The sequence below is a fragment of the Eubalaena glacialis genome, chromosome 13, assembly GCF_028564815.1.
Source record: "Eubalaena glacialis isolate mEubGla1 chromosome 13, mEubGla1.1.hap2.+ XY, whole genome shotgun sequence".
Taxonomy (NCBI): Eukaryota; Metazoa; Chordata; class Mammalia; order Artiodactyla; family Balaenidae; genus Eubalaena; species Eubalaena glacialis.
This window is the reverse complement of record NC_083728.1, coordinates 78,103,848-78,125,617: the sequence shown is the minus strand read 5'-3', so window position 1 is coordinate 78,125,617 and position 21,770 is coordinate 78,103,848. Positions and strand designations below refer to the sequence as shown.

The following is a 21,770-nucleotide window of genomic DNA, read 5'->3' as shown; positions in this document are numbered from 1 at the left end:
GCCAGTCTTCCCCAGGACCCAAGACACTTCCTCTTCCCCTGTCTCTCCCTGACGCATCCCCACCCCGAGCCCTGCCCACCTTCTGCAATGCCCACAGCTGCTTCCAGCCCAGGCTGGGAAGTGGGTGTATATCACACAGGGGACTCAGGTGGTGTACATTCGGAGCTAAAGGGCAAGGGAGGAGGATCCAAAGGAAAAAGCAGGAGCAGGAGACCTCAGAATTGGGGAGGGGGGAGGGGGCATGTGGCAACTGCAGCTCAAGTGACTCAGGTCTTGTATTTACACCTCAGCCGTTTCCGTCTCCCCTCAAAGCCACAGCCTCTCTGTGAGAGGAAGCTGGGGTTTGTGGTTCCTGTTTTGCCTGGGGACAAGGAGTAGGAGTGAGGAGGGGGCTGGTAAGAGCTCTGGCTTCTCATTTCAGGGTCATTAATGCTTGCCCAAGAGGAAGAAGGGGCTGGATTGGTGGCTCCAATGCCCATTCCCTCACCTGTAGTCATTCTCGTGAAACGAAACTTGGCTAAACTTTGTACTGTGGTTATTCACGTCTACCTCCTACCCTCCTTTGAGTTCCTTGAAGGTGGAGGCCATGTATGACATGTTGCTGAATTTCTAGAGCCCTGCATGGGTAGTAGGACCCCATTTTTCATTGGTTGAGTGATCTGGGAAGCAGACCAAAGGGGGTACATTTCAAACAGCAGTCTGAGGGCCTGGTGGTGAGAAAGAGCTGGGAGAGGTGGGCACTGACTGTTGGAAGCCCACAAGAGAGATTAGCAGGGGAAAGACGTGATGAAGAAAATTCAGGATGTTGCTTTACCACCTAGAGGAAGGTAAGAGAATAATCGCTGCTTATCTGGGACTTTGTGAAGTGACCTTAATCGACACCTCTTCCTTGGGTCCCCTCCCTGAGCCTCACTTTCCAAATTTCCAATTAGAGGAACTAGATGAGATCACAGAATCAGAATCTTGGGCCTTAGAATCATCTGGTCTAAGCACCCTTAATGCAGGCAGGAATCCTGCAGCAGCCAGCTCAGCCAGCACCCCTGCCTCCGGTGCTCTATTTCTTATTGCCGAGTCTCTAAGGTCACCTTTAGGTCTAACGTTGTATGTTCATCAGTAACTTTCCTTTTTTGTTTTCTCATCTGTAAAACTAGGGTTGAACTACTACTTTGGTTCTAAGGTAATTTGAGAAAAGGGCTCTCTTAACCACCTTGGATACTGCCAACAGACAATTCATGAAATCTTTTTAGGTGGGTGTTATCTTTATTTGCAGTTTCTAAAGCAATCTAAAGGCAACAGATAGAAATAAGAATGACCTGAAGCTGGCTGCCTTTGTTGTCATCCAGAAACAGTACCCGCTAGGCAGGTGGCCATATTTATTTCCGGGAGTTGCAGAGGATCTGAAGCCACTGGCAGCCATGATTAGTGCTGGTACGGTAGGTCACGGCCTTGGGCGTCCCCAGCTAACGTCATGGTTCTTCTTGCTGATCCTACCCACCCCAGTTTTAAACCGGTGGTTCCAGGGTTCTCGCAGCCTCTCTCAGTCCCCCGCCCCGAAGCTGGGAAGGTCTAAAGAGAAGATCGAGAAAAGACCCGGAAGTGGTGAGGACCTTCAAGCACGTGATGAGGGACACACTGGTGCTGTCACGTGACCCGTCATTCCTGGGTGCGGAATGTTTAGGTGCTCTTAAAGGTACAGGCTGCAGGGCCCCCTGCTTTAGAGGGGGCGGGGGCAGAGTCCGACGGGTGGGGCGTGGGGGGGCGTACGAGGGCGCGAGGTGGAGCCTGGGGTTAGGGCCGTGGCTCGTGGGGGCGCCAGTGCAGCGGAGAAGCCGGAGCTGGGACCGGCAATGGGGCGTTGATCCCTCTCGCCTGTCGTAGACCCTCATCCGCCTCATCGGAGCCAACTCTGAACTCTCGCTGACTTTGGACCCCTCGGGGGACCTGAACTTGATGCCATGGGAGGCTGTGCGGGCTCTCGGCGGCGCCTTTCGGATTCGGAGGGTGAGTATTCATTCCTGCCCACCCTCACGGGATTGACTTCCTCGGTCCCGGGAGAACGCCCGTTGGCCCATCGTGCACCTGAGAGTGGGGTGGGGGTCAGGCCCTCTTCTTTTCCCCCTTCCAGGAGAGGAGGCCGATCCGGCACCTAGGCCCCCGCCGCAGGACCGTCAGGGCGGCCATTGGAAGAACGCGGTGGGCTTCTGGTGAGTAGCGGCCTGAAGAAATAAAAGTAGGGTGGGAAGAGGGAAGCAACAAGAGGGGTGAGAAAAGAGAGTTGAGCTTCCAAAAAGGAGCTGAATCCACAAAATATTTACTGAACCGCTTAGTTTGCCCTGAGGCCATGTGTAAATTTCCCAAATTTCACTCATTCCCTTATCACCTTCACCTTTTGGCCAGCTTCTCATATGACCTGTAGGGATATTTTCTTCATGTTTTTACTCCAACCAACTCAGCCTTTATTTTATTTTTTCATGAAAATAATATCTATTCAAATTCAGAATTCGTGTCTCTGAAATTTTCTGTGTGACCATTTCTGAGATGAATATCAGTAACAAATCATTTAATTTCTAGACAAATCTCAATGTCATCGGTTATCTTCTTGATTTTAGTTTCTCTGAATTTTCGTTTCCTCATCTGTAAAATGGGATAACAGCAGGTGTCTTGCCATGTTGTGAGGACTTTATTTTATTTTATTAATTTTTATTGGAGTATGGTTGCTTTACTATGTGGTGTTAGCCTCCACTGCACAACAAAATGAATCAGCCATACACATACAGATATCCCCTCCCTTTCGGACTTCCCTCCCATTTAGGTTACCACAGTGCATTAGGTAGAGTTCCTTGTGCTATACAGTATGTTCCCATCTGTTGTCTATTTTATACATAGTATCAATAATGTATATGTGTCAATCCCAGTCTCCCAATTCCTGCCTCCCCACCCCTTTCCCCCTTGGTATCCATACATTTGTTCTCTACGTCTACGTCTCTATTTCTGCTTTGCAAATAAGGTCACCTATACCATTTTTCTAGATCCCATATACATGCGTTATTATACGATACTTGCTTTTCTCTTTCTGACTTACTTCACTCTGTATGACACTTTCTAGGTCCATCCACATCTCTACAAATGACCCAATTTCATTCCTTTTTATGGCTGGGTAATATTCCATTGTAATTATGTACCACATTTTCTTTATCCATTCCTCCATTGATGGACATTTAGGTAGCTTCCATGTCCTGGCTGTTGTAAATAGTGCTGCTATGAACATTGGGGTGCATGTGTTTTTTTGAATTATAGTCTTCTCTGGGTATATGCCCAGTAGTGGGATTGCTGGGTCATATGGTAGTTCCATTTTTAGTTTTTTAAGGAAACTCCATACTGTTTTACATAGTGGCTGTATCAATTTACACTCCCACCAACAGGGTATGAGGGTTCCCTTTTCTCCACACCCTCTCCAGCATTTACTGTTTGTAGATTTTTTGATGATGGCCATTCTGACCGGTGTGAGGTGATACCTCACTGTAGTTTTGATTTGCATTTCTCTAATAATTAGTGATGTTGAGCATCGTTTCATGTGTTTGAGCCATCTGTATGTCTTCTCTGGAGAAATGTCTATTTAGGTCTTCTGCCCATTTTTGGATTGGGTTTTTTGTTTTTTTGATATTGAGCTGTATGAGCTGCTTGTATATTTTGGAGATCCAATTCAGCCTTTAAATTTGTAAATACATGTACTTTTTAAAAAAAAAACTATAAATCACTACTCTGGACAGAAAGCCAGTATTTTCCTAATGCACGTTTAAATAAATGCATCACTACCTTTTAAAAGTCATCCATCTACCTCCTAAAATCATTCGAATACTGAGCTTTGGGAAATACTTCTAGCCCTAACCTAAACATCAAGGACTTGGGTAACAGATTGGGGTGGAAGTGAGGCTCTCTCTCTGAGCCTCAGTTTCTCAGCAGTAAAATGGGAAGAGCAGCAGTACCACTTCAGAGGCTTGTGAAAAGGACACATGATATCCTGGTGCTGGGCCCTGTTCCCTTCCCATCACTGATGGCAGCTCTGGGAGATGAGAATAAGTGAACCAGATCCTTCATGGATCATAAAGGGTATCATCTTGTTTTGGTCCCTACAGCACTCTGTGAGATAGTCAGGAGAGAAATTTGGATCCCCATTTTACACATAAGTAGACTGAGGCCACTCAAGTAGGAAGTGGCAGACTTGGGACCTGAACATAGTCCTTTGGGTTTCAAGCCCCCAGGATCTTTCTACCATACCACAGTCAGAGACAGTGGATCAGTGGATGAGAAATACCCCGGGAACTGAATCATGGTGGGAGCTTGGAGGAGAGAGTCATCAAGGATAACTTCCTTCTCTTCCTGGGAGAGTCTCAGAGATTAGATATGAACCTAAGTTTGTTGTCCCAAAGCCTGTATTTCTAACCTTCGCACTAAGTGGGGATGGGGTCTGGCGATAGAGATAAAAGAAGGCACAGGAAAGGGGGAGGTTTGGTGCTAGGACTGTGGATAGATTGTATATAATTATATGTCTATTCTTCTATGTCAATTATATCTCAATAAAACTGGGGGGTGGGGGATCTGTCCTGCTCACTCCAGGCTCCTGGGCCTCTGCAACAACTTCTCTTACGTGGTGATGCTCAGCGCTGCCCACGACATCCTCAGTCACCAGAGAGCACCTGGGAACCAGAGCCATGTAAGTGACCCTCTCTACCACCACCACCATGTTTAGTCCCTATGGGAAGATGAGGGACTCACACTTGGGCAGAAACCCACTTGAAAAATTCATGGAATGAGGTGGCTAAGGGGTGGGGCAAGATGGCTAAAGTTCCCAGACCTCAGAACAGGAAGGGTCTTTAAGAATCAATTTGTTCTTGTAAAGCAATTGCAAACTCAAACGTTGGCCAGGTGGGACTATGGTCTAAGCCATGGTTTTTTAACCCCAGCACTGTTGATGTTTTGGGCTGGATAATTTTTTGTTGTGTGACTTTCCTGTGCATTGTAGGATGTTTAGCAGCATCTCTGGCCTCTACCCACTGGATGACAATAGCATATCCCTCACCCTCCCGTTGTGACAACCAAGAATGTCTCCAGACGTTGCCAGATGTTCCCTGAAGGGTATAATCATCTCTGGTCGAGAACCTCTTGTCTATGATGAGCTGGAGGATGCAGCCCCAAGGGGAACAGCTACCACCTTGCAGGTCCAACAGGGAATTTGGTCCAAGAACAGATTTTTCTGGAAACCCAAAGTTTTTAAATGAAAGTTCCCGAGTGTGTTACCCAAATAAAGTCCACTTACAAGGCCATCTTTTGCGTGTGGACCATTAGTTTGAGACTTCTATGGAAACCTCCCCTTCCCCCTTGTGCACGTAGAGAAACTGAGGTCTTAAGAAGCCAGTGCTGACCCAAGGCCATCCTTCAAGTTAGAGCAGAGCTGGGAATGGAGCCTGGCCCTGTTTGTCTGCCCTCCTGCCTCCCTGGGTGAAAGATTTTCTTGTCTCCCATCAGGTGGACCCAGACCCAACACCCACCTCCCATAATAGCTCATCTCGATTTGACTGCAATTCTGTCTCCACAGCTGTGAGTACCCATCTGGTCCTCCCTTTACCCTTACTCTGGGTCTATAGACCCCACCCACACCCCCTCAGCACCCAGCTGGTACTATCATGACTCTACTGATTAAGACTGCCATTTACTGAGCCCTTTCTGTGTGCAGCATATATTAGCTTATTGAATCCATACAACAGTACTGTGAGTTAGGCTCTGTAATCATCCCCGTTTTCCAAATAAGGAGACTGAAGCTCAGAGAATGTGAATACCTTGACCCACAGCTAAGGAGCGGCAGACCTGGGACTGGAACTCAGATCTGTGTGACTTCAGAGCCTGTGTTTGTAGCAGGTCTAATGGGCTGGTTTCTATCTTTTCTTGGCCACTTGGTTGGGAGGGTTGTCCCTGGGAAGGTCTGGGGTCTTACTCTGTTCTCCGGTCCCAGGCGGTGCTCCTGGCAGACATCCTTCCCACCCTCGTCATCAAATTGCTGGCTCCTCTTGGCCTTCATCTGCTGCCCTACAGGTCTGGGTGGAGGTGGCGGGAGGAAAGGCAGGTGGGATCTGAGAGTGGGGAGGCTGGGAGAGCAGAGGAGGTGGCGGGAGGGCTGGGGAGCTGAGAATGGCAGCTGACCATCCCCCCCGGCCCGTATCTCCCTTCAGCCCCCGGGTGCTCACCAGTGGGATTTGTGCTGCTGGAAGCTTCATCCTGGTTGCCTTTTCTCATTCGGTGGGAATCAGCCTGTGTGGTGAGTGTGAGGTTTTGTGTCAGGTGGGGGGTTCCAAGGAACTACAACAGAGCATTGGTGGGGGTAATCTCCCCAGCTTCCCAGGGGAGAGGGATTATTTTTGTAACCCCTGAGAAGCATGCTAAGACTGTCACAATAGGGGAAGGGAGATGAGGTCGATTTGGAGGGGTAGGCGGTGGGGAAGATGGGAGGAAACGGACAGATTAGTTGGAGATCAAGATGAGCGGAGTCACCAAGCGTCTGTGATGGAGGTGGAGGAGGCATCAAGGATGAGTTCTTGGGAATTCCCTGGTGGTCCAGTGGTTAGGACTCGGTGCTTTCACTGCCGTGGCCTGGGGTCAGTCTCTGGTTGGGGAACTAAGATCCCACAAGCCTCGCAGCGTGGCCAAAAAAAAAAAGAATGAGTTCTTACTCCTGATTTGATAACTGGGCGGATGGAGGTACCATTCCCTATGAGAGGACATTCAGAGGAAGGGGTTGGTTCTAATTCAGATCTGGAGCCCAGCCTATCCAAGGGATCTGTTTTTAGCCCCACTCTGCGGATGCAGAGGAGGCTGTGGCCACACCCCTTAGGGGATTGAGGCTATTGGGGAAAGGCTAGGTAGGTATGGCCATGCTTGTCCTTCCCCAGGTGTGGTCTTGGCTAGCATCTCTTCAGGTCTGGGGGAGGTCACCTTCCTTGCACTCACCGCCTTCTACCCCAGGTAAGCAGGCAGAGCAGGGAGTGAGGGGAGGGGGTCCCACTGCTGGCTTTGGTCCTTCTTAGTGCTACTGTGTTCTCCTTCTCAGGGCTGTGATCTCCTGGTGGTCCTCAGGTACTGGGGGAGCAGGGCTGCTGGGGGCACTGTCCTACCTGGGCCTCACCCAGGCTGGCCTCTCTCCCCAGCACACCCTGCTGTCCATGCTGGGTATACCCGCACTGCTGCTGGCCAGGTAAGCGGCCTGGGCTGGGAGGAAGAGGGATTCAAGGAGAGAGAACTTGATCACGATCCCAATCTTCAGATCCCTACAGCCATGTGGGGGGATGTGGATTCTGGACTCCGATAGGCCCGAGTTTGAGTCCTGGAGCTGCCACTTGTTAACTGTGTTGTATGGGACGAGTTACTTTACGTCTCTGACCCTCAGTTTTCCCATATTTCAAATAGTGGTGGCTTTCCTTGCTTCCCCGTGCGGTGACATGCGTGAAGCATTCATTACAATGTGGTTCCCACAATGAGGGGACAAGGATAGACTCTGTTCATTTTGTGTGTATTTTCATGTGAATTAGGAAAAGTTCCAATTGGTCGACCAAACCTGTGATTTCACAGATTATCACTTAGGATAAGGCCACGTAGAAAAAGTGAATCAATTGAAAGGGAAATATTAAATAAAAAATATTATACACAGAGGGAATGTGGATATGGCAAATACCATGAAGGCAAAACATAAGTGACCAAACTTTGGAAACTTCTGGCCTAGCACAAAATGAACACGTGATAAATGGTAGCTAGAGTGATTATTAGAAAAACAACAAGAAAACAGGGCTGACACGCTTGGTGTGAGCCAGGAGTCAAAACGAGGGCCCATGGATTAGAAACAACAAGAAGATACATTTCAGTTCCAGAGAAAGAAGCATTTTTGCGCAGTTGGAGTTCTCTGGCGGGGGATCGAGGGCCTTGGCGGAGAGGAGGAATGAGGGGGGCTGCCCTGGGAAGAAGTGACCTTTCCAGCCCGACAGAGGCTCTTCAATCTTCTTTTCATTCTGCCCACTTCTAGCTATTTCTTGTTGCTCACGTCTCCTGGGCCCCAGGACCCTGGAGGGGAAGGGGAGGCAGACACGGCAGCCCGGCAGCCCCTGATAAACAGCGAGGCCCCAGAGTCGAAGCCAGGTAGGAGACACAGTGACCGTCAGAGTGGTCACTTTGTCTGAGTTTCAGCCTTTTCCTCTCTACTGTGGGCAGTCAGAAGAGGAAGTGGATAGGCGTGCTGGTTATGGTGAGAGCCAATCACATTCATCTACTCAAGAAATACTCACTGAGTACTGACTATGTGTTGTACCATTCATAAACAAATAACTGAATTGGAAGCACATTGTTTTCACACATTGATAAGTACTAGAAGAACATAACAGAGTGATGTGCTTAGAAATGACAGATGGGGGGACTTCCCTGGTGGTCCAGTGGTTAGGACTCTGCGCTTCCACTGCAGGGGGCACGGGTTTGATCCCTGGTTGGAGAACTAAGATCCCACATGCCATGCAGTGCGGCCAAAAAAAAAAAAAAAAGCAAGAAATGACAGATGGGGTGAGGAAAGGGGTTCTATTTAGAGAAGGTGGTCAGTGAAGGCCTTTTTGAGGACATCTCGTTGGGCTGAAATATGAATGACAAGGAGTCAGCCCTGTGCACATCCAGGTGAACAGGTTCCAGGTAGAGGGAACAGCTAAGTGCTAAGGCCCTGTGGTGGGAATGAGCTTGGGTGTTCAAAAACAGAAAGAAGGGCCCACTGTGGCTGGGGTAGGGGTGTACCGCCATCAAGTTGTACAAGAGCCATGAAGAAGTCTCATCTAGTTACTTTTTTTTTTTTAATCATGGTAAAGTATCCATACCATGAAGTTTACCAATTTAACCATTTTTAATTGTACAGTCCAGTGGCGTATGTGCATTCACACTGTTGTGTTGGCTGGCTGATTCTTGCACACCAGCACCCCTTTTCTGAGTCAGTGTGCCGACCTCACCTGCCTTTCTCTCCCTGCCCCCCTGCAGGCTCCAGCTCACACCTGTCCCTTCAGGAAAGGTGGACCGTGTTTAAGGTACGGACAGTGGCTCTGGCGTGTCCTCTGCGGCCAGTGTTCATCTCCCAGCCTCCCGCTTATGTCTCCTGACCCTTCCAGGGCCTGCTGCGCTACATCGTCCCCTTGGTGCTGGTTTACTTTGCTGAGTATTTCATCAACCAGGGACTCGTGAGTGAGGGCTGCCGGGAGGGGTGTGGAAATAGTGATGAGGGTGGGGACCCACACATCCCCGTCCATCTCCCCCGTCTGGTCTTTGCTGCAGTTTGAACTCCTCTTCTTCCGGAACATGTTCCTGAGTCACGCTCAGCAATACCGCTGGTGAGAAGATTGAGGGTGGGTGGCAGCACGTCGGTGGGCTGGGGGGCGGGACTTTGATGATAAGGACTGGGGTTGGGAGGGGCTGCCCTGCCGAGTAGGCACCGGAGGGGCTTCCTCTTACTCCCTGCCCCCTTGAAGGTACCAGATGCTGTACCAGGCCGGCGTCTTTGCCTCCCGCTCCTCTCTCCGCTGCTGTCGCATCCGCCACACATGGGCCCTGGCCTTGCTACAGGTACTGAGCCCCTGGCCCTCACTCTCCGCCTGCCTTGGCTCACAGCTTGCCTAGGCCCCATGCTTTCCTCCCTCAGCAGGGGTTATTGATTGCATACCATCATGTTCTAAACACGGGGAACGGAGGCCAGCAGGGCTCTGTGTAAAATGAGTGGCCTCAGGAGCCAGGCGAACCTGGGTGCAGATCCCAGCTTCTGTACTCAGTAGCTGCGGGATTTAGGGCAGGTCCCTGAACTCATCTGAGCCTCAGTTTCCTCATGTATAAATCAGGCATGGTTGTAAGAAATAGAAATGCGAAGAATGAAAGAACAAGAATTTGTATTGTGTCTTAATCAGCTAGAAGCACTTATTTAATTATTTGCCCAAGCCTCATGCAGAGAGGCAGGCTTTCAAATAATGTTTCCAATGATAGGATAATGTCCAGTTCTTTTATCCTGGATGGTTAATTACAATAGAATCAGTGACATTGTAGTCAACAGGTTATTTATCTCAAGGCTGGTGAGCAAATTCATGGCAAAGGTCATGTAAGTGATTAAGCTTTAAATGAACGGAAATACCTGCAACAGTCTAACAAAAGGAGTTTTATGTAACCAGCATTCATGTTTCATTGTCCCATGTCTACAGCCACTGAAGGTAACTATTAAAAAAACCTTCAACTCTTTTTTTTTTGGAAAGAAAACATGATTTTAAACATTCATGTCTTCTTACTTGTTTCTAAATGTCAGAGTTCTCCGTGGTCAGACTTGAAAACACTTTAAAACAAGTCATTGGCAACCTCCAAATTATTCTCCGTGACTCTAATATCCCTCTGGGCCATAATCTTGGGACCAGAAGGGCATATAAAAAATTGCCTTTAAAATAAAGCTTCAACTCTTACAGGAAAGTTCTTTGCCCTTTTTAATAATTTTAACTCAATTCAGTGATAACAATATAGTGAATTAGGGTAAATTACACTTTAATGTTATGTCAACAGCAGGCAAATATCCTCTAACTTTCTTCCTTATTTGTCTGAGCAGGACTGCCACCCCAGGGCTTTGTACCCGCCAAGTCCCAGATTGTATCAACAATTCTTTTTTTTTTTTGACTGCACCGCGGGGCATTTGGGTTCTTAGTCCCCTGACCGGGGATCGAAACCCGTGCCCCTGCAGTGGAAGCACGGAGTCTTAACCACTGGACCGCCAGGGAAGTCCCTGTATCAACAATTCTTAACTCAGGGTTCTTCATTAGATGCCACTGAAATGTGTAGCTTATGATTTTAGCTATAATTTTAACCAAGGCTGCTTCATAGAATTAGCGGCTTATAATCATTTAATGCCATTACAGAAAGTGTCTGGCCTAATGCTCCAGATGAAAGCATCTGCAGTGTTTCTAGGGTCATATTAGTATTACCAGGGTGTGTTCTTTTAAATGCAGATCTCTGAGCCCACCTCACTCTTCCTGAATTAGAACCTCTGAGGGCAAGGCCTGTGTAGGTAACAAGATCCACAAGTGATCTGTGTGTATGTTAAGCATGTGAACCACTGGGGTGGCCTACACACTGGGGAGGCAACCCTGTGCGCTGAGGACTGGGACAGTGGGATCCCCTGAAGGACTGGGGCACAGAGAAAGGGACCTACACCCTTGGGTGGGGTCAGCGAGCCTTCTTAGAAGGCGTGGGAACATCTAAGCCACGGTTTCTCAGCCTTGGCGTTATTGCATTTCGGGCTGGATCCTTCTTTGTTGTGAAGCTGTCCTGTGAGCTGTAGGATGTTGAGCAGCATCCCTGGCCTCTGCCCACTACATGCCCGTAACACCCTCCCTTCCCAGTTGTAACAACCAGGAACATCTCCAGATGTTGCCAAATGTCCCCTAGGCAGCAAAGTCACGCCTAGTTGAGAACCTCTGGTCTCACCATAGCCTCAGTTTGGTAAAATAGAGGGGAACCTCTCCATTCAGGGAGACTTTGGGAAGAGGAATGAGATCATAGGAGTGAGAGTGACCCTGATCCAAGCTGAGCTGTGAACAGTGGTGACTAGGAGAGCCCAAGTGGGGGAAGGTGGGATAGCATCGCAGGCGGTAGGAGTGACATGGGCAAAGGGAGGAGACCCCCAAGGTCTAGGATGCTGGGATGCGGTAGGGAGAAGGCCTACCCCAGATCCCAGGGTCTGGTAGGCCAGCTGGGTGTTGGGATTTGATCCAGGCCTGTCAGCCCTCACCCTCATCAGCTTCTCTCAGAACTGGGGCCCGCTGGACGGGATGGCACCTCCCTTCCTGCCCACCTCTGGTCCCAGGCTCAGCCCTCCCCTCCACCTGCACCCACAGTGCCTCAACCTGGCCTTCCTGCTGGCGGACGTGTGGCTGAGCTTCCTGCCGAGCATCTACCTTGTCTTCCTGATCATTCTGTATGAGGGACTCCTGGGGGGCGCGGCCTACGTGAACACCTTTCACAACATTGCCCTGGAGGTCAGCACCAGCTGGTCGAGGGCTGTGGGTGGGTGGCCTCTCTGGGAAAGTGCCAGGCAGGGGTAGCTAGGACTGAAGCCTCACGCCTGCTCCCCACCCTCCCCAGACCAGCAGTGAGCACCGGGAGTTTGCCATGGCAACCGCCTGTATCTCCGACACCTTGGGGATCTCGCTGTCAGGGCTCCTGGCCCTGCCTCTGCACGACTTCCTCTGCCAGTTCTCCTGACACTCTGACTCCTTGGAACATAGGACACACTGACCTGGGCCCACACTGACAGGCGGGCAGGTCGGACCGACCCCAGGCCCACAGCCCAGAGCCCACCCATGAGCTCTGCCCCCAGCCATCGCTACACGGCTGGGATGTAGAAAAGTGCTGAGGTCCTGTTCCCCTTTGATGGAGGGGCAGCAGTTTTCTTCCACTCCCAAGCTGCTTTCGGGGAATTTCTTGGCATTATGCCTTCAGAATAAATGCCTGTTTTATCAATTGACTCTTGTGCCATATTTCTCTCTGAAAAAACATTTTCTTCTATTATAAAAGCAGTAAGCTCACTTTGGAATATATACAGGAGCCTGTAAAGAAAGTCTTTCAGCAAATTGTCTAGTCTTTGAGGCTTTGCTTATTTGTTAACTCCTTTATTCATTTACTCATTCATTCACTGTGTGGGACAATCTGTATGCATTTTTTTCCCAACATGTAAGTTTCCAAACCTACAGAGAAGTTGAAAGAACTTACACAATGAGTACTGATGTATGTACCACCTGGGTTCTACAATGAATGTTTTGTTCTAGTTGCTTTGTCATGTAGCCAACCTTCCATGCAAATCTATCCTTTCCTTAGTTCAACTTAGTTTTGTGATGCATTTCAAAGTAGGAGGTTGACTGCAATACAACTCCCTCTTAATGCTTCAGCATGCACATTTTTACCTAGAATCCAGTCTATTTTACAAGTCCCCTTTTTTTAAAAAATTTATTTATTTTTGGCTGCGTTGGGTCTTCATTGCTGCACGCGCAGGCTTTCTCTAGTTGTGGCGAGTGGGGGCTACTCTTCGTTGTGGTGCGAGGGCTTCTCATTGTGGTGGCTTCTCTTGTTGCGGTGCATGGGCTCTAGGCGCTCGGGCTTCAGTAGTTGCAGCACACGGGCTCAGTAGTTGTGGTTCGTGGGCTCTAGGGCATGCGGGCTTCAGTAGTTCTGGCGCACAGGCTTAGCTGCTCCACGGCATGTGGGAGGTCCCAACAGTACCTTAAAAAAGGACTTGTAGGGGGACTTCCCTGACTTGTAGGGGGACTTGCCTGGTGGCACAGTTGTTAAGAATCCATCTGCCAATGCAGGGGACACAGGTTCGAGCCCTGATCCAGGAAGATCCCACATGCCGCAGAGCAACTATGCCCGTGTGCCACAACTACTGAGCCTGCACTCTAGTGCCCGTGAGCCACAACTACTGAGCCCACGCACCTAGAGCCTGTGCTCCGCAACAAGAGAAGCCACCGCAATGAGAAGCCCATGCACTGCAACGAAGAGTAGCCCCCGCTCGCCACAACTAGAGAAATCCCGCACGCAGCAACGAAGACCCAACACAGCCAAAAATAAATAAATAAATAAATAAATAAAATTTAAAAAATAAGGTACTATTTATATACAGTAAAATGCACAAATCGTTATATATTTTTAAAGTAACTGAGGTTGGCTTAGCAGTATTTCCCATACTTCACTGTTACCGTCTCTACCATATTTGCGATATCTGTGCATAACAGTACATTTATTAAGATTTTTTGGGAATTCCCTTGGCGGTCCAGTGGTTAGGACTCTGTGTCCACTGCAGGGGGCACGGGTTCCGTCGGGGAATTAAGATCCCATGTGGTGCAGCTAAAAAAAAAAATTTTTTTTTCATTAAAGGGAATTTCCTGGTGGTCCAGTGGTTAGGACATAGCACTCTCACTGCTGAGGGCCTGGGTTCAATCCCTGGTCAGGGAACTAAGTTCCCACAAGCCTCACAGTATGGCCAAATAAATACTTTTCATTAAAGCAACTAATTTTTAATAAAATTCACTCATTTTAAAGGGAAACGATGTTACTATTGAAATCATGAGCTTGGAATGCTAGTTATATATATATTTTCTATGACACATTAAAATAAATACATAGGACTTCCCTGGTGGTCCAGTGGTTAACACTCTGAGCTCCCATCGCAGGGGGTCCAGGCTAGATCCCTGATCACGGAACTAGATCCTGCGGGCCACAACTAAGACCTGGCGCAGCCAAATAAATAAATATTTTTTAAAAATACATAGCTGGGGGCTTCCCTGGTGGCGCGGTGGTTGAGAGTCTGCCTGCCAATGCAGGGGACACGGGTTCGAGCCCTGGTCTGGGAAGATCCCACGTGCCGCGGAGCGGCTGGGCCCGTGAGCCACAATTACTGAGCCTGCGCGTCTGGAGCCTGTGCTCTGCAACGGGAGAGGCCACGATAATGAGAGGCCCGCGTACCGCGATGAAGAGTGGCCCCCACTTGCCGCAACTAGAGAAGGCCCTCGTGCAGAAACGGGGACCCAACACAGCCATAAATAAATAAATAAATAAATAAATAAAATAATTAAAAAAAAAAAATACATAGCTGTTAGAGTGTAAAATGAACATTCAGGTACCCGCTGAGACTACCTCATCTCTACCAGTGATGCTTGTGGCCCACACTCAGGGGAAATGCTGACACAGTGCTTGATAGCATGGGCTTTGGAGGTGGAGAAACCTGGTTTTGGGGTCCCAACTCCACTATTCAGTAGCTCTATGATCTTACGCAAATCTCTCCATCTCTCTGCACCTTAATTTCTTGACGTGTCAAATGGGAATAACAATAGTATCAACACAGCATAAGGTGGTTGTGGAAATTACACGAGCTCCTGGGAAACCATAGCACTCAGTATATGTTAGCTTAGATCATGCTATGGTTTGAATCCTGCCTTTACCTTTTACATTGCCTTATGCCAGTGGTTCTCAAACTTTAGTGTGCACCAGAGGGCTTGTTAAAGTACAGATTGCTGGAACTTCCCTGGTGGTGCAGTGGTTGAGAATCTGCCTGCCAATGCAGGGGACACGGGTTCAAGCCCTAGTCCGGGAAGATCCCACATGCCGTGGAGCAACTAAGCCCTTGCACCACAACTACTGAGCCTGCAAGCCACAAATACTGAGCCCGCGTACCTAGAGCCCGTGCTCCGCAACAAAGAAGCAACCGCAATGAGAAGCCCGTGCACCACAATGAAGAGTAGCCCCTACTCACTGCAACTAGAGAAAGCCCGCGCGTAGCAACGAAGACCCAGTGCAGCCAAAAATAAATTAATAAAATAAATAAAATTTTTAAAAAAGTACAGATTGCTGGGTTCATATCAAAAATATATAAAGAAATCATACAATCCAATAGCAAAAAAAGGAAATAATCCAATTTAAAAATGGGCAAAGGAACTGAATAGATGTTTCTCCAAAGAAATACGAAAGGCCAACAGGCCAACAGGTACTTGAAAAGATGCTCAACAGCACTAGTCATGGGAGTTCCTTGGTGGCCTAGTGGTTAGGATTCGGGGCTTTCACTGCTGTGCCTGGGTTCAATCCCTGGTCGGGGAACTGATATCCCGCAAGCTGAGTGGCGTGGCCAAAAAAAAAAAAACTAGTCATTAGGGAAATGCAAATCAAAACCACAATGAGATGTCACCTCACGCCTCTTAGAATAGCCATCATCAAAAAGACCAGAGGTAACAAATGCTGGCATGGATGTATAGAAAAGGGAACACTTGGGCACTGTTGGTGGGATTGTAAATTTGCACAGCCACTATGGAAAACAGTATAGAAGATCCTCAAAAAATTAAAAGAACTACCATATGATGCAGAAATTCCACTTCTGCAAATATATCCAAAGGAAACAAAAACACTAATTTGAAAAGATATCTGCACCCCTATGTACATAGCGGCATTATTTACAATAACCAAGACATGGAAACAACCTAAGTGTCCATTGATGGATGAATGGATGAAGAAGTTGTGGTGTATATATATATATATATATATATATATATATATATATATATATATATATACACACACACATACACAATGGAATATTATTCAGCTGTTAAAAATTAGGAAATTCTACCATTTGCAACTACATGGATGAAGCTTGAAGGCATTATAGTAAGTGAAATAAGTCAGATAGAGAAGGACAAATACTATATGATTTCACTTACACGTGGAATTAAAAAAAAAAACAACTTTTTTTTTTTTTGGCTACACCACTCAGCTTGTGGGATCTTGGTTCCCCATCCAGGGATTGAACATAGGTCACAGCAGTGAAAGCGCTAATTTATGATCCATGAACATAGGATGTCTTTCTGCTTATTTAGATCTTTATTTTCTTTCAACAGTGCTTTGTAGTTTTCATCGTATATATTTGAACCTCTTTTGTTAAATTTATGCGTAAGTATTTTATTCTTTTTGGTGCTTTTGTACATGGAATTACTTTCCTAATTTCCTTTTTGGATTCTTCATTACAAGTGTCTAGAAATACAATAGATTTTTGTCTATTGATCTTTTACGCTCCAACTCTGCTGAACTTGTTATTAGTTCAAATAGGTTTCTGTAGATTCCTTAGGATTTTCTATATACAAGATTATGTCCTCTGCAAACCTTTCTAATCTGGATGCTTTTTATTTCACTTTCTGGCCTAATTGCCTCGACTAGAGCCTCCATTACAACATTAGATAGAAGTGGCAACATTCTTCAACATTCAAATAGAAGTAGACATTTTTGTCTTGTTCCTGATATTAGGGAAAAAGCTTTTAGTCTTTCATCATTAAGTATGATATTAGCTGTGGATTTTTTGTGGATGCCCTTTATCATATTGAGGAAGTTCCCTTCTATTCCTAGTTTGTTAGGTGTTTTGATCATGAAGGGGTTTTCAATATTGTCAACTGCTTTTTTTTTCATCTATTGAGATGATCGTGTGGTTTTTGTCCTTTATTCTATTGATATGGTGTATTAGCAAATTAATATTCATTTTCATATGTAAAGCTGACTTTGCATTTCTGATAAATCCCACTTGGTCACGGTCTATGTATTAGATTTTCTAGTATTTTGCTGAGGATTTTTATGCCTCTATTCGTAAGAGAAATTGGTCTGTAATTTTCTTTTCTCGTGTCATTTTTGTCTGGTTTTGATATCCAGGCAATGCAGGCCTCAGAGAATGAGTTGGGAAGTGTTCCCTCTTCTATTTTTTGTGATGAGTTTGTGAAGAACTGGTGTTAATTCTTTAAATATTTGGGGAATTAACTAGTGAAACAGTCTGGATCTGGGCTTTTCTGTGTGGGTACTTTTTGCTACATGTGGTTTTTAAGCAGTTAATATGTGGTTAGTATGACTGAGAAACTGAACTTTTAATTTCATTTAATATTAATTAATTAGGTTAAATATAATAAGCCACAGATGGTTGTTCTTACAGAGCAGGTCTTGAACAGTGGTACTCAATGGGGTGGTATTGCCCCCTATCCTCATTCTGGAAGTTTGTGGGGTTTTGAATCTCACTGTAAATGGAGCAGAGCCCTTTAGAGGGTGAGGGCCTAGCCATCCTGCCATGCACAACATGGTCCTGTGTGAAGAGTAATTTTCCTACGCCTGAGTGGCTTTTTAGTGTCTCCCCGCAACCCAGACATCTAATTCCATTTTACATGTGAACCCAAAGTATATCTTGCTTGGTTTGAATATACGTGAATTTTCCAGGATTTCAACTATCATGTTCATTGAAGGAAGACTGCACTTCGTTTTGTTTGAACATTTACCAAGAGCTTTTTGCTGTATTTGGAAAATCCCCTCGCTAAAGGCAACACCCAGTGTCTCATTCACTGTGATTCTAAGTACATATAAAAATGCTAAGTATATATACACATACTTATTTCAAAATATCAAATATGAAGAAAAAAATTCAACGTTTGTTCATATAATAATCGTCGTTTCATAAATCCAAACTATGTCATTGCAAATAGGTGCAAATCTCTATTTCTTTATATCTTCTAGGGAAATCACGTCTCAACATTTACATATTTAAATGCATATTTTCAATAAAATTTTTTTCCTATTTTTCCTTTATAAATATACTTAGAGCACAGCAGTATTTACTGAAGCTGAAAGTACACTTACTCAATGACTCAGCTATCCCACCGAAGAGGATAAGTATTTATGTCCACAAAAAGACTCGTATCAAGATGTTGATAAAAGCTTTATTCACAATAGCCCAAGACTGGAAAGAGCCCAGATCAACAGGAGAATTAATACATTGTGACACAGTCATGCAATTGAAGACTATTCAGCAATCAAAAAAGAAGGAACTTTCAGTTTATGTAACAACATGGATGAATCTTACCGGCTTCTGAAAGTAGCCAAACACTAAAGAGGACATACCTTATAATTCTACTTTTTACATGAAACTCAAGAAAAGGCAAAACTAATTGATTACGGTAGAAGTCAAAACAGTTGGTGCACTCAGCTGTATACGTCTTCAATATTTATTATTATTATTGTCTTTCAATAATAATAATGAAAAGAACACATTATTGAACACATACTGTGGGAAATGCACTGAGAGGGCTACTAAGACATACAAGATACTATCCTTGTCTTCAAGGAGCTTGGTGGCTATTTGGGAAAATAAAACACACACAAAGTAAAATAAAATAGTGTGTGTCAGAAGTTTATATTATCTATTAATTTCATAAAATGTTTCAAGATATTTGTTTTAAAAGTGGGGCATTGGGACTGCCTGAGCTGAGGCCTCAGTGGCTGGAGTTGAGTAAGAGAGGGCATGGTACCCAGGATTTAGTCCCAATGAGGAGTCAGCACCACCTCCTTCCCTACCCCATGCTCTGTTCTCTGCCTCCTCTCAGTCCACTCCCCTTCCAAATTATGATTTATTCCACTGTGGTCAGTATTAGAAAATAAAATTATACATTCAGAAGAGTCTACTGTGGCTTCTAAATCAGAGGACCTCACTCTGTCACTAGCTTAACCATTTCCTGCTCTTTCAGAGTCTTAGTTTTCTCATTTGTAAAATGAGGTTAGTAATAGCTGCTTTTCCTGCCTACCTACAAGTTTGTTATGAGTTTTACATGCCTTTATGCATTTGAAATTGCTATTCAATTGCCAGTAATGATTATCACCTTTCTGCTTGCTGGTTACATTATTACAGGCACTGGGAGAGAAGCAATTTGCTTAGGGTCATGTGACGCCCACAATGAACTGGAGATGCCAGACTGATCAAAAGTTCCTCCAGGGTGTGCTTCTTGCTCTGGAACCATTAAGGACCTCATCAAAATCTAGGCATTAACAAAATTCATCTGTTAAAAACACCCATGTTCTGCTTGGCTCCAGTTACAGAACCTAGTTATACTCACAAAGGAAGACATCCTCGGGGTTTTTTTTACTTTGCTGTCCTCACTCGCATCCATCTTCTTCATAAGACCAAGTTGTGGCAACTCAAACATTGTTAGCGTCTAGCTCTAAAACAGCAAACCTCCCAATAGTTCAGATGGCTGTGAAATAATATTTGGGTTAAAATACAGGCTAGCAGTGTAATCCTGGGCAAGTCACTTGGCCTCTTAGGAGGGCCAAGGAATTCCCTGGCAGTCCAGTGGTTAAGGCTCCGTGCTTCCACTGCAGGGGGCCTGGGTTCGATCCCTGGTCAAGGAACTAAGATCCCACAAACAGTGACATATGGCAAAAAAAAAAAAAAAAAAAAAACGGGTTGGGACAATAATATCTGCCTTACAGGGTTGTTGTGAAGATTTAAAAGAGGTATTCATCAATAGGAACATATTTTATATTTCATGATATATAATGATACGATAGTCTGCCATTAAAAAGAATGAGAAGGGAAGAGGGATAAATTTGGAATTTGGAATTAATAGATACACACTACTGTATATAAAATAGATAATCAACAAGGACCTAGTGTATAGCACAGGGGACTATATTCAATGTCTTGTAATAACCTATAGTGGAAAGGAATCTGAAAAAGAATACCTGTTTATATATACATGTATAACTAAATCACTTTGCTGTATACCTGAAACATTGTAAATGAACTATATTTCAATTAAAAATAAAATTTAAAAAAAGAATGAGAGGGCTTCCCTGGTGGCGCAGTGGTTAAGAATCCGCCTGCCAATGCAGGGGACACAGGTTCGAGCCCTGGTCTGGGAAGATCCCACATGCCGCAGAGCAACTAAGCCTGTGCGCCACAACTACTGAGCCTGTGCTCTAGAGCCCACGAGCCACAACTACTGAGCCCGAGTGCCACAACTACTGAAGCCCACGCGCCTAGAGCCCGTGCTATGCAACAAGAGAAGCCACCCAATGAGAAGCCTGCGCACCGCAACGAAGACCCAACGCGGCCAAAAATAAAAATAAATAAATAAATTTATTTTAAAAAAAGGAGAGATCCATAAGCATTAAAGAATGAGCTGCAAGATATATGAATAATGAAATAAGACGTAGAAGAGCACATAAAATATGACATGATTTGTGTAAGAAATCATGTCATCCCATCTCTCTAGGTAGACAGACAGATGGTTATAGATAGACAGATAAATAGTTATCGATAGATCTGTCGACCTGTCTTTCTGTATCTAGATATAGGTACATAAAAGGATATAGATATATGTATGTATGTTCATGTATAAGAATTATATAGATAAGGATATATAGACAGAGATAGATATCCAATATCACATGTAGACATCCAAGAGATAGATAGATAGATCTTTATACAATTCTTACACGTATACATACACCCATATATCTGTATCCTTTTATGTATCTATATCTAAATACAGAGAGAGACATCGGGAAGATTATGCTATAAACTGATCATTATATTTGCCCCTAGGGAGAGAAGCTAAGGAACTGGAGATTGGGGTGGAAAGGAGATTTTTTCCCCCCTGTATATTCTTTTGTATCATTTATATTTTTAATCATGTACAAGTATTATTTTCAGCTAAAGAGAGACGATCACATGAAAGGGCCTGGAACATGGTAGGTGCTTTAAAGATATTTGTGGATGTCCAGTGAACCTTGTTCATTTAACTAGGATGTCCCAAATGTATTTAAATTTTTTCTTTAAAAACAAAAACGAACCACAGCAGAATGTGGTATGTGGTATCACACGAAGTTTTGACAATGCTTAGTGGATTGTCGGTACATAGGTGTTCATTAAAATAGTGTTTATTCTTGTCTCTATGTTTGAAATATTTCATGATAAAAAAATTTAAGAAGCCTGCTGGGTAGTGACAGGAGGGGGATACAAGAAGGGAGTTTGGGTGGGGTTCTGGTCATGTTCTGTTTCTTGATGTGGGCATACAGATGTGCTCACTTCGTGGAAACTCATCAAGCTGTGCACTTATGATCTGTCACTCATCTGAATCTATGTTACAGTTCAATAAAAATTTTACTAAAAAAGCCCCCTCCCTGTTAAATTGAAAAATTTCATAATGACTTAGTAAAGGATTAGTAAAAAATAAACAGTTTGGATATGATTTTTCCTTTGCAAATGATCAGGGTCTTGGGAGTAACTAGAAACCACTCTAAAATCAGTAGCTTTACTTTAGTCTGAATTTGCATTTCTTCATCTTCAGTGACAATGATCTTCAAATCACTCAACCTCCTTTACC

The 21,770-nt window shown here is 45.2% G+C and overlaps 1 protein-coding gene across 4 annotated transcripts; it reads left to right on the top strand.

Annotated features, from left to right (window-relative positions):
- The first annotated feature begins 1,456 nt into the window (after positions 1-1,456).
- Positions 1,457-12,558, top strand: CLN3 (CLN3 lysosomal/endosomal transmembrane protein, battenin). 4 transcript variants are annotated; one of them, XM_061207905.1, is made up of 16 exons: positions 1,457-1,690; positions 1,879-2,001; positions 2,102-2,204; positions 4,618-4,714; positions 5,527-5,598; positions 6,011-6,117; positions 6,228-6,313; positions 6,945-7,017; positions 7,103-7,246; positions 8,069-8,181; positions 9,055-9,101; positions 9,183-9,251; positions 9,346-9,401; positions 9,540-9,633; positions 11,934-12,074; positions 12,181-12,558. In XM_061207905.1, exons 2-16 carry the CDS (start codon positions 1,956-1,958, stop codon positions 12,298-12,300), a joined length of 1,368 nt encoding a protein of 455 aa, XP_061063888.1. In that variant the 5' UTR covers positions 1,457-1,690; positions 1,879-1,955; the 3' UTR covers positions 12,301-12,558. The 4 variants fall into 4 exon arrangements, with proteins under 4 accessions (XP_061063888.1, XP_061063889.1, XP_061063890.1 ...); XM_061207906.1 differs by having other exon boundaries at positions 1,459-1,690; positions 2,126-2,204; XM_061207907.1 differs by having other exon boundaries at positions 1,460-1,690; positions 2,126-2,204; positions 6,011-6,090.
- The last annotated feature ends 9,212 nt before the right edge of the window (positions 12,559-21,770 follow it).

Excerpts from the sequence above, each read along its gene's own strand:
- CLN3 (XM_061207905.1), top strand. The coding sequence starts at position 1,956 with ATGGGAGGCTGTGCGGGCTCTCGGCGGCGCCTTTCGGATTCGGAGG. Across the intron at positions 2,002-2,101 it reads GCGCCTTTCGGATTCGGAGG|GCCCTCTTCTTTTCCCCCTT; the intron begins GTGAGTATTCAT and ends GGTGGGGGTCAG. Across the intron at positions 6,118-6,227 it reads TGGAGGTGGCGGGAGGAAAG|CCCCCGGGTGCTCACCAGTG; the intron begins GCAGGTGGGATC and ends ATCTCCCTTCAG.